The sequence below is a fragment of the Sturnus vulgaris genome, chromosome 19 (assembly GCF_052056855.1).
Source record: "Sturnus vulgaris isolate bStuVul1 chromosome 19, bStuVul1.hap1, whole genome shotgun sequence".
Classification (NCBI taxonomy): domain Eukaryota; kingdom Metazoa; phylum Chordata; class Aves; order Passeriformes; family Sturnidae; genus Sturnus; species Sturnus vulgaris.
The window spans coordinates 2,777,597-2,790,036 of NC_142261.1; the positions used below are offsets into that span (position 1 = coordinate 2,777,597).

Sequence of the window (12,440 nt, forward strand, 5' to 3'; positions counted from 1 at the left end):
AATAATAATAATAATAATAATAATAATAACAATAATAATCCTGAATTGCTAATTTCTCAAATGTTTACATAATTTGGGCTTCTCACAAGTCTCTTTTAGAGTGAAAGACAACCGAGTGGTTTTAGATTTGCAGTTTCAGTCACAGTCAGAGATGCAAAATGGCTGTTAACAGGTTTTTATTAATGCCTGACTTCTAACAGACACTTCAGCAGTGCTGCCAAGACTCCTGTTCCTCAGCACATCTGAAGTGCCAGGCACAGCTGTGAACAAGCATTTCCTGGAACACATCTGCAAAGTGCATGTTAGAAGCTACAGACATGCCAATTGTGTGTTAATCACCAATCAATAATTATGTGGAGTCTGGAGAGAGTGGATTGCTCCCATCTCTAAATGGTCCATTCCCAAAAAACCTCATGATCCAAATGGAATTCCTGTACATGTTCCAGGCATTTGCAATTCCAGAGCTCTGTCACTGTGTGATTTTCAGACCATCAGCTGGAAAACTGAATTCTGCAGTTCAACTCATGTCCAGCTCAGTCAGTGGATGTGATTGTCACCACGTGGTAGAAAATGACTGAGTTGTCTGCCAAGAAGAAAAGCCTTGATTGCTGTTGTAAAATAGTTCCTTTGGAGGGTCCATTTCATATCAGGTCCTACAAAGGAACTTTTAGAGCAGGAAAATAACTGTCTATATATCCATCCTCACTTTAAAGGTACTCCCTGTTTACTTTGCAGTATATTCTTCTGAGGGCAAGGCCTTGGTAAACTAAGCCCAGTTAAAATTCACAGGAGTGATGGAGTGAGACAAAGCAGAGTACAAGACAGTCCCATTTAATGAAGTCTCCTCATCACCAGTTTCAGTCATTAATTATCCATTGAATTTGTTGCTAATGCAGTGAAACTGCTAACTGCATATAAAGATTTGTCTTGATCAATTCATCTTTATTTTATGGCCAAATTCTTCCCTAACAGACACTGTCCAGGGCAGCAGGATTTCAGATCAGAGCTGGATGAAGCACCCTGAGTCCCTGTGCTGCTCTTCAGGACCTGTGTGAGTGCAGCCACCCCACACAGCAGCTGCAGGCACGACCTGTGGGTCACACTGACTCACTGACTGCATTTGTACTTTCCACATCCTGAGGGAGGGCAGGAAAACTCTGTACCACAGCATATGTGGTATATATTTCACATACACAATATGTGCCACAGCATTTGCCCACGTGCAGGAGCCAGCCCCACCTCACCTGCTCCAGCGCCGAGCAATTGGTTTCCAACCCAGCTGCACAACTGTCATACTGGATTTTCTTCTCATCACATTCTTGAGTTAATTCCTTGGTGAAAAGGGCAAAAGGGCACATCTATGAAATCTTCCTGTGACTGGCATGTGACACTCAGCCCCTCACACACCAGCCCCAGCCCCTGGCACGCTCAGTGTGTGACCCTCGCTGGCACGTGGCTGTGGTTACACAGGGAAGCCACCAACCCCCTCACATTCTGGGGATCAGAGAGAAGGAAATTCCCTCTGTGCCCTGCCAGGGTAACAAGGCTGTGTTTACAAGAAGAAAGAACAAATAATTATAAAAATAGACATTAAGAAAGGATCAGTGTAAGTGCTCCCTATGAAAAGCCAGATTTCCAGTTGTGCACAATCAACGCCTTTGCTGGATTTCATCTGCTGACACTTTGAATGGAACCATTAAAAGTAGGTTTTTCTGGAAATTTCATTGATAGATAAATGCATCAGTTTATTTAATTCCAGGGTAATGAGCCAACTTATGGCAGCTGTAGATCCAAAAGACCTTTTTTTTTCCCCAGCTCTCTATAAAATTTTGAGAACAAATGGACAAATTTGTCAGTGCCACAGACTAATGCAGGAATTAGATCAATGTAGCCAACATTTGGATGAGAAGTAATCTGCAATCCACTCAGAAAGGACAGTGTTGGTTGGGATCATCAGTGCTGAAATACAGAAATAGCTCTGCAACTAGTCTGAAACTAACTTTGCTTTGGGTTTGAACTATGACTTTTCACATTTTCCCCTGATATAGTAATTTTTTAAATTGCTATAAAGGACTGAATTTTGTGCCTGCACTGTCAGCTTTTACAAATCCCAACCTTTAGCACGTTGCCTTCTGCAAATGCTGTTGACACATTCTGCTATTTCCAGCTTTCCCTCTGAGTTGATCATGTCCTTGTAGAGCACTTCAGGGATCTGTAAATTGGATTTATTTGTGAGTTTGACTCGATTTACACAGAAAGAGAGGAGTGTTTCCACAAACCTGGCAGTTCTGACGCAGCTGCCTCAGCTCTTTGATGACAGGAGCAAGGCTTGCCTTCTTCTCTGCCACCATGGCATTCAGTTTCTTCACCTGACAAAGGGACAAAATAATAGTCATTAACTCTATGACCCTAATTGTACATTTATGTAATTAGGAATGTGACAAGAAAGGAAAGTAAACCAAAATATGGAGAGAAAAAATGTGTGACGAAACCTTAATTATACAATTGAAGTTCAGGCTTAATTAAGAAAGGGAAAAGACCCATCTGGCAGTGGGGTCATTCCCAAAAATGAGGCAAATTCTGCTCCCATTGTTCCAACTGAGAACATCCCAAAGAAGTCCAGGGCACTGCCCATGTGCCAGACACCAAAGAGCTGAAGGAGCAGGAGAGATGAAGGGGATGCACAAACGGGGCTCAGAGAAAGGAAGAAATCATTAAGAAAACAAATACACTTGCATAGGGTAAATAAAGCTTGAAAATGCTAAAATTGAGTCACTTTGATATATTTAGACTGAAAATTCAAATTGCATCCACCTTTCTGTTTGAGAGTAATTCTATTTTAATTACACCATTTTATTTTAGAAGTGCCCTAAGGAGTTAAAAAGATGCTATTTTGCTTTTTGCTCTCTTACAATATTTTTAAATTAGAAATTCAAGTTCTTTCTTGCTTCTATGGCTATGTGGGCAGGTAAATTAAAACATGACAGTTCTAAGGGCTATTGAAAATCAGGCTATAAAGAAAAAGACAAGCTATTTAGCTCTTTAAGCATATTAAGTATCTTTTCAACAAATGCTTAACTCCAGTGATTTACAAACATTTTAGAAAACGCCTCTATTACAGATTCAATCCATTCATCTCCCTCAAATAATGTGTCAAATAAGAACAAATATGAAACCACTTCTGAAATCACAAAAAAAGTAAAGAATCAAGGACAAGATTTGATATCCCTAAAGTTTCTGAAGGGGAGAAAAGAAAGATTTATTTGTAGGATTTTGAAGAAAAGAAACACATATTTTAGTGAACTTTCCCAAGATTATCTTTGCATATGTGTTTGTTAGAAATATTTATATATATATGTATATAAACACAGATTAAAGGAACATTCTAAACCCAAACAAAAACATTAAATTGGGTTTTATATGCTGAGGAACCAGATACTCAAACTAAAATGCAATAGTTTAAGACTAAAATCACCATTTCAGACATGTTATCTAATGTCTGGCCTTTCACTTCATCCATTTCACTCTTCACTGCAGAGACTCTTTCCAGCTCCTCCTGGGTGTAGCTGTATCCAGAGATTCCTTTCTTCTCCTCAGTTGCTTGCTGCAGACACAAACAATAAATGCTGGATGTGAGTCCATTAACCAAGAAACAGCAAATTCCTTCTTGGAGCCAAATATTGTGAAGAAGTGAAAAGGGTAAGTACTGTAATGAATTTATTTTATTAATCAATTTATTATAATTAATCTAGCTTCCAGAAAAGTAGATTTTATCTTATGCCTGAACAGTAGGACAATAAAAACCTGCTGTAAATACAATATTTGGTCATCCAATGCTCAGTGAACTGAACAGAGAGTTTCCACAGAGTAAAGTGGGCTGGAGGTCAGGCTCTGAAGAAGTTCAATGTGTAAAATCTGTCTGCTTGATCAGAAGATGCAGTTAATTATTTTGTAAAGTATTTTGGTAACAAGAATACAGGGATTGAAAGAAAATACCACAGAGTGTTCCTGCATTTGGGATGCTTACAGTTATCCAGAGCAGAAATCCTTCTCCTGCTCTTCTGGCTTAGGGAAGATTCATCCACACATTTTCTGCTAAATATTCTGGGGTTAGAATATTTCCTTCTTGCCTGCTTTTTCTTTAAATACTATTCCTATATATTTTACAGCAGTAGCTAGGATCCTATTTGCTGTTGGTCATTCTCTAAGCCCTCACTACATCTATGGATACCAAAAAGTAATTTAAGCATCCAGCCTTGCCCTAAGCAGCATTTTGTACAGATTTACCATCGACTTTAAAAAGCAGGGTCAGGCCCCTCAGTCTAAAAAGAAGCTGCAGACCAGTCCTGATGGACACAAAGTACAGCAGCCTCAGAGGGGGCAGACAAAAATACCTTTTATAGCCCAATGGCTCCTTGAGCAGAGGAGCTGAGGGTGAGAGCCACTGGAACAATCCCAGCAGCATCCCAGTGATGCCGAGGCTGTTCCCGGGGCAGCAGAGCTCAGGTTACCAATTGCTGCTGAATGGCCTCGTGGCGCTGCCTCAGGAGCTCCTCAGTCCTCTGCAGGATCCCGAACTCCGCCGTGATTTCTGCTATTTCCAGACGCTTCTTTTTGTAAAACGTGTTCTTGCTCCGCAGCTTGCTCACGTACTGCTTGAACTGGAGGGGGGAGAGAGCAGGAACTCACTTCACTTACAGCAAAGCAGCATAAAATGTAATATATTTATGTCCTCTTTGTCCTGCACGTGTTTAGAACAGAGGGCTGGAATTCAGGATTCCCAGGGTCTATTTATTTTCAGCTCTGCATTCGTTCACTGAATTCGTTCAAGGAAAGCAGCTCCACTGCTTTCTGCCCCAGCTCACTCATTTGCAGGCCTGAGATCACTCCTTTCTGCTCACCACCATTTGACAGCTGGAAAAGTAAATACTCCTTGCAAAACGTTATGGGAGTCATGGATAATAAAAACTTAATGCAACAGTAATTTGCACTTGTAACAGAGCCCCAGCCCTGCAGACCAAAACATGATCACAGACAGCAACAAAATTGGAAGGGAAGAGGACATGGGAAAATATTTTTTTTTAAATATTCTCAGTAGTTAAAACTTGTTGTTCTCTTTCCTTGACTCCTGCAGACGTAGATGATATCTCTGGCTAAGGTTTCAAACCCAGGAAAATAAAAGCAGAGCCCTTGCATAGAAACAGAGAAATGCAGGATCTATTTCACTTAAAATCTAAAGCAATGGAGAATTTATATTTTTCTTAAATACTGAGTAAAATAATAAAAATCCTTACAGTCCAACAGCCATATAATTTACACCTAGACCCGTGTGTGTTCAATTTGTAACACAAGCACCAGGGGTTGAAACAAACAGGTAAGATTTTTCTGTGATTTAATGTTTTCCATCTGTTGTGCAGTCTCAGCTCTTATTCTTGGATTTTACATGAGAGCTACAAGGTAAATGCCAGTCACAGCTCAAAAAATGCGCTCAGATCCAGAGATGGAAAGCAAATAAAATTTATGAGAGTAAATGATGTAAGAACAGGCTTCAGAATGCTCCTGGATGAGGAGGCGTTCAGTGTGTGCAGGGAGCACAGACCAGGCAGCCCCAGGAAGAAAATTAATCCCACTCCCACTGATCCAGGTTTGAAATTCAAACATAAAACAACTTAAACTTCAAAATTTACATTAATTTTTCTTTTTGCCAAATTATCCCTCTCCCTTCTACAGAATAAAACCAAACCCCCAATGTGACCACAGGCTAAGAACCCCCAGAGTAACTGTATGTTCTATAAAAAGTGTCCTGGGCAAAATGCCCACAATGAAATCAACCCTGTTCATCTGCCATCCTGTGCAATATCTAGGCCAAAGCTGCCTCTCTCTTGCTACACTCCAGAACTATTTTTAAAGCCAAAAGCTATAAACGTTTTTGGTGAAAGAACAAACCCACAAATTACTCAATGTGCTCTATGCAGATTGGCCTCTGTGAGGCTTTGGGATAACATCCTACATCCTGCTACTACCCTGGACAAGGATACACAAGGTCACCTGAGCCTCTCTCACACTCTCTGGTACATTACTGGCACATTTAATACAGTAGCACGAAATTCATTCCTTTTCATAGCAAAATCAATCATCCTCTTCATTAATACAAAATACTTTTTTTTTCTTTAATTGCTTAGACAATACCAAGCTTTCTGTGATTTCCAAGGGATTACAAAAGTATAATTACAATCTCTCTAACCAACTGAACAATCTCTAAGGGAAGCACAGTCACCTGTCTTGATCCTTGGGACATTTCATTTGACCAGTGGAATATAATAAAGAATGAGGTAAAGGATTAAATTTAATATGTGACCACACAGAGTTATCAAATCTGAATGATCTTCTGTCAGTGTATCCCATGATAAAAAGCAAACTAGAATTCTCTTCACTTTTAAGGTCTTGAAAATAGCTCGAGTGGGAGGTAGGGTATTTGCATATTCAATATTCAAAGCATAATGTATTTTACAATGGAAGTCAAAGGATCTTGTTGATTAAGGAACCAATTCCACCACTGTTCTATTATTAGTTGATTAACTTAGGACTATATAATACAAATTTCATCCCAAATGAGCTACAAGTTGCTCAGAGTGACAACTGAAATCTGTTCCTTTTAGGAGGTGGATGTCAGCACAACCTTGGGATTTTTAAAGCAAACTTAACCTTTCACACAGCTTTTATTGCAGCAAACAAGGTAAAACAGATATAAATGACAGTAGGAAAGTGATCATCTGTGTAGAATAATCAATCAATAATTTGGCAAAATGTTCAAAAGACCTGATTTACTGCAAGGGCAGCACAGATTAGCCTCTCAAAATCTCACTGACTGAAGGCTCCTTTAGATCCACGGCCAAGTTCTGAGCTGGAGCTCTTAGATTTGACTCTACTTAAATCAGCAGCTTGTAGGGATCTTACAGCAAAATTAGGCTTTTTCAGCCTAAAAGTTGAGAGGCGTTCCATAGCCTTCCAAAAACTAAAAGAAAATATAAAAAACCAATGTTTTCTTCTGTGTGAGCATTGCTTCTGAGGCTTTATACACCTCATGTGTACATGAGAAATCTATGCCACAGAACACTGCATTTTACTGTGGTGAAAGGTCTTTTCAATAATTTGAATAGTTCACAGAGAAATAACATTGTTTGGCCACATCACTTTCAAGTTAAGTAACCAAAGGAATCCACTTCTGAGCAGCAGCATTTTCCCATAGACCAACTGCTCCCTGTGTCCAAACTCAGCAGGCTCATCCTGTGGAATTCCCATGGATCTGCCTGTGCAGGGATGTTCCAGTCAGGACCATGTCCACCAGGAGCTTTTCTTTCTCAAGCAATTTAACACAAGCAGTCATTTCAGCTTCAAAGATTAAATGACTGGACAAGAACCAAGTGCTGGCACTAAGGGAGAAGTGGAAGCAAACCAGCCTGGAGCCCTTGTCAGCCGAGTCACAGCCCCTGGAGACACAAAAACCATCCAAGGGAAAGCAAGCAAAGATTCTGCTTTTTCATTTGGCTATTTTTATGGGTGACTGTAACATAACAAGCATGGAATGCAGATTATGGAACACGGTGAATGAAAACAGGACTTTGATTTCTCATATAACACAGGTATGCACCATGACTGGACAGATTTCCTGGATTATGCTCCATTTTTATTGGAAGAATCCAGCAATGTACCTACTTTAGGCTTCTCCATTTATTAGAATTTGGAAGAGGTTGGTATCACCACATTCAGTCTCTCCACACTTAGTGAAGGAATTACTATAACAGTTCTAAATAAAAATCCAATCACAAAATGGCTTCTCCAGGGGCATCCAGAGCCTGGCAGGTTATCCCCCTCCAGGAAAGGACATCAGCCTGGTGACCCTGTGCCCTCTGTGCTCAGAACTGGGACCAGAGCCCAGCTCCTCTATGCAGCCTTGGCTTCTCACTACAGGCTTCTCACCTCTTCTCCTTTAACCTCACATTTGCTCCAGGAGAAGTTTGCACAAGGTGATTATTCCAAGATTATCATTAAAGGAGAAAATGGATAAAGCTTGTTTTCTCCAAAGAATAAACCCCAGATAAATTGCTCACTTTGGAGTAAAATCTTTTAAAATAGTATTTTCTGGATTAATGCAGCAATTTGATTGTGTTATTGTAATAAAAATATTCTTCATATGAAAGTACTACAGAAAATGAAGTACTAATTGTAAAAAACCACATAACTAAATAAGGTTCCAAATAAAAAATTTAGTTAAGAAAATTATTTGCATAAGCACAATAATTGCAGAGCATCTTATCTGACTATTTTCATTAAGAACTGAGGAACAGATGTTTTAATTTCTAACTAGACTAATTAATGGGATACAGACTGTCCAAAGTATTAAAATTCAGTAAGGAAAAGTTCCTGAACATGACAGGTTTTCCATATTTTTTTCCTAAGAGGCTCTAAATTTAAGCTAGTAAAGCCAGTGTTGGACAGAGTTAATAACTCAGACACAGAAGGATGAGCTTCTAATAGATAAGAGCAGTAGAGCCTCAGTCTAATAAAATGAAAGTATCCTACAGCCTGCACATGGCACAGCTCAGCCAGGAAAACTCTTCCTTAGCATTTTTCAAGAGTGCTTGCTTCTGGTCAGACTAGAAGTATTAAAGCAGCCATTACTAATGCTTTGAATCAATCCAAATATTTATAATGAAAACCCATTTTCTGTGCTCAGGGAAGATGCACAGATCAATGAGATCCAGGATTTATCCATGGCAGGAAGTGCTGAGGGAGTGCTCAGCTCTGCGAGATTTACCTGAATCTCTGCACATGTTTGGTTCAGGTGACAGAGAACTTCCACAGCAAAAATCTGGCAGATTTAGGTGGATCAACAGTTTTTGAGGAACAATGGCAAGATCTTTGATCTGAGGCTGCTTTCTCTGTTTGCAGATGGAAACATTTGTCTTGTTTTCCTGGGGCAGATATGCATGGATGAGCATGTGTATAGAAAAAAGATTAAACCTAAGGAAATGCCTGTGCAAACCTCACACACGTGTGAACAAAGTGGGAGGAGTTCCATGCCCTGTTCTCAAAATCAGATTGATTCCCACTCCTGCAGCTCAGCACAGCTCTGAGATGACTCCGAATCGCTGGGAAACTCAGCGTTCCTGGGGCCCTGTGCTGAACTCTGAAAGTACAATGGGTTGTGTAAAGGGCTAAAAATATCCCAGCTTTACCTAGGATCACTTGTAATCGAACCACCCAGCATTCCAAGTGTCATCATGTGATTCCCTAATTTTCAGGATCTGACAGCTGCAGTGAGGAGCTGCCAACTGTGCCCCCTGCTCACTGCACTTTGATTGAAGTACTTAAAAAAGACTTCATAATCCCCGAAGCAGACAATTTATTCTATTTTTTTTGTGTTTGATGTAAATGAATTGGTTATTCCCTGCTGTTTCTCCTGAGTTCTATCCAGGTGTAGAACCTCTCAAACCCAGTGGAATGCTTTTCATGACTATGGAAGAAAGCAAAACACCAGCACCTAAAAACCTAAGCCAGGTCTGGGCAAAAACTACTTCAACTGGTGATCCAAATACTGGTTTGGGAGCATGAGTTAGGAAGGTGCTGATTCTTCCACTGCCAAGTCTTGAGAGTGCCATGGGATGTAACAGGACAGAGCAAAGTGAGACAAAGCAAAGATTAGAAATGCTGGGCATAGAAGAAAAACAATGCTTTGATTTAACTGTAGCACTTTGATAGGATTAAAAAATCCATTTAAATTTAAGACAGCAAAGCTATTTGTTAAAACCCCCTCTTTCTGCCTTTTTAAAAATGGAGGAATTAAATGTCAAACGTGTGGAAAGTGTGGAAGAGGAAAGTGCAAGGAAGCTCGGCTGTCAGAGTGTGAAGTGAAGGGTGAATGGACAAACTCCTCCTGTCCCCATGAACTGCAGCACTGACTCACCACCACATTCATCAACATTTCCTCTGCTATTGCCTCAAAGCTGGAGCAGCAGAGCACTGAACCAGAAAATACAAATCCTAAAGCAGAACATACCAGAAACAAACCTGCAGCAGGTCGGCTGGGAGTGAGGAACCCAGACTTTCATTGGGGAGGGAGAACCTGCTCATGCCACTTTTGCTTCTTCACCTCTTCCCTGCCAGCCCTGTTTCATCTCAGCCCCACTCTGAGGCAGGACTGACTCTGTGCATTTGCCATGGACTTGGAGGAGATGCAGAATCTCCAGCACCAAGGCCCTGTGCAGCAATTTTGGCAGCAGACATTTACAAAGAATTCAATACCACTGTCTCCACCTTCCAGATGAGGAAACCGTGACCTTTGAAACAGAAGTGATCAAAAACCATCAAGAATTCAAATCCTTTCCTAGTCTTCAGGCACAGGAAACACCCTTTTTACTGCTTTGCACTGGTGCCTGTGAGTACCACTGCACTTCACCTACGGAAGTAATAAACACGAACAGGACATGGATTTATAGATTGGCTTCCTTGCCAGTACACATTTCCTTGCAGAAAGTATTTTACAAACCAGGAAATGCTTCTTATGAAAAGACAAACATTTCTGATTTTAAGCCAGTGGTTTTTTCCAAATTGCTCAGCCATTTGTCTTTCATTCTGCAAAATGAAGACTTGAAAATATTTTAAAAATCAAAAGCAGAACATATTTGAACAAAAGGAATGCAGCTCATGTCCAAAACAGATCTTGTCCTTTTTCTGTCTTGAGCCACTTCCTTGGGTCAGGCAATTAACTTGAGTTTTTCATTACTAAGCCTTTTACAAGGTTATGAGGTTTCCTTCCTACCCAGTTCTCAAATTTCTATGGATCAGTTTCTTGTCTCCTAAAGAATAGGCACAATTATTTCTTACCTTACAGTGCCTGTGCAGATAATGTAAAACATATGCTGCTGTCTTGGTAATATATTCTTGTTGATTAATTAAACACTTCTTTCCATCACATGTCACAAAACACAAATTGTCAGCTTTCTGCTTTTAGTTTTGCTTAAAAACTTGTCAAAGTCTCCAGCAATGTGCCCACTGGAGCTGAAAACCTTGGAGTGGAGAGAAATCCAATGCAATGGGTTCCTTATTATTGCTACCAAGGGAAAGGGTTCAGTGTGTGATGGGAAGAGAAACCAACATCTTCATTTTCCACATCTCTGTGCCATTGCTCCCACCTGAACTCCTCATCCACACTTTCAGACTCCTTTAAAAGTAACTGATTTTGTGGAGCAGTCACCTCCTATGGGATTAGGAAGGGAGTTCCTTCTACTAAGGGCGTTCCCTGTATTTAGTAGTATGTAAAAAAAGCACAGAAACAAAGAACGAGCAAGCAAGGAGTGTGTGCCTCTGGCTGAATGATGGCAGTGCAAAGACAGTGCATGAGAGAATGATATTAAGTCAGAGAATGATGCAGATAAAATTCTCTTTAATTTAGTGCCTCTGCCTGTAAATTTCCTTAGCAGAATTCTTCTCATCTGGGAAAAATTACTGGCTGAAGAAAAGTCAATTTATTTTGCTGACAAACCAGTACCAAACTGCAGCTCCCTTATTCTTTGCAAACTTCTGAAGCAGAAAAAGCTGCTTTGAGAAGTACAGCTGAAATCTCTCTGTGCCTGGGCCACAGTGTCTCTATCAGTCAAAGTCAATGTCACAGCTGAACTTCAGGAGGGTCTGGGGTTTGGGGTTTAAGTAAAAACTTTTGTGGGTGATAAATACCACAGGACTAATTACATCTCTGATAATCACTGGTATTATGCTTTGTAATCATACAGGCTTTTTATATTATTTACAATCATATTGACCTTTATGGTTAGTTATTCACCATCAAACCACTGAGATGGTATTGCCATTATTTTGGCTGGAATATTAATACAGCCCAACACTGAGTCCTTTGTATACCTTGCAATGGATTAGGCACAATGTAAATAAGAGAAATTAGTAATTTGAAAATAGCTACAAATCCCTACCTCATCCTCAGTGAGGACTTCAGAGCCTTCCAGCTCGTGGGCCTGACTGCTCTTCTGCTCCATCTGCCTCTCCAGGCTGGACATCTCTTCCTTGGCAGCCTGAAGCTCTTCTGCCTTGGCTTCTTTTTTCCGGGAAATTATAGAAGCCTGCAAGATCATTAACGTAAAAATTGCCTTGTTTAATCAGGAGAAAAATGATTTTTAGATAAAATGTATAATTATATACAGCAGGTTAAACCACAGCCTCATTGAAGTTGGCTGCAGCATCCCAACTTTCTCCAGTATGGATGAGGTTTCCAGCACAGCCTTTTTGCCCAGATTCAAGCTGATATATTTTGCATTTTAGATTTACATTTCTTCACCTCATTTTTTCATTTTCATTGAGGAAAAAGGCAGGCATTTTAGCTGCTCCATTTCTCCTGCTTAGTCCCTCTTGGTGCATATGTAAGATAC

General features: G+C 40.2%; 1 protein-coding gene and 1 long non-coding RNA gene across 2 annotated transcripts in view; one reads left to right on the top strand and one right to left on the bottom strand.

The window, feature by feature from the left end:
• The window catches only part of LOC106852400 (uncharacterized), a 79,189-nt gene that overhangs the window by 36,853 nt on the left and 29,896 nt on the right, over window positions 1-12,440 (top strand). The window contains exons 8-9 of the long non-coding RNA XR_015807681.1: window positions 973-1,051; window positions 3,538-3,699. This is a non-coding gene — a long non-coding RNA (uncharacterized LOC106852400). The remainder of the gene's footprint in view (window positions 1-972; window positions 1,052-3,537; window positions 3,700-12,440) is intronic.
• IFT81 (intraflagellar transport 81) overlaps window positions 1-12,440 on the bottom strand; it is a 36,963-nt gene that overhangs the window by 6,210 nt on the left and 18,313 nt on the right. Inside the window, exons 10-14 of the mRNA XM_088176101.1 lie at window positions 11,988-12,134; window positions 4,512-4,661; window positions 3,476-3,604; window positions 2,280-2,369; window positions 1,245-1,331 (exon numbers count right to left, since the gene is read on the bottom strand). Of these exons, the coding sequence (XP_088032227.1) occupies window positions 1,245-1,331; window positions 2,280-2,369; window positions 3,476-3,604; window positions 4,512-4,661; window positions 11,988-12,134 (603 nt within the window). The remainder of the gene's footprint in view (window positions 1-1,244; window positions 1,332-2,279; window positions 2,370-3,475; window positions 3,605-4,511; window positions 4,662-11,987; window positions 12,135-12,440) is intronic.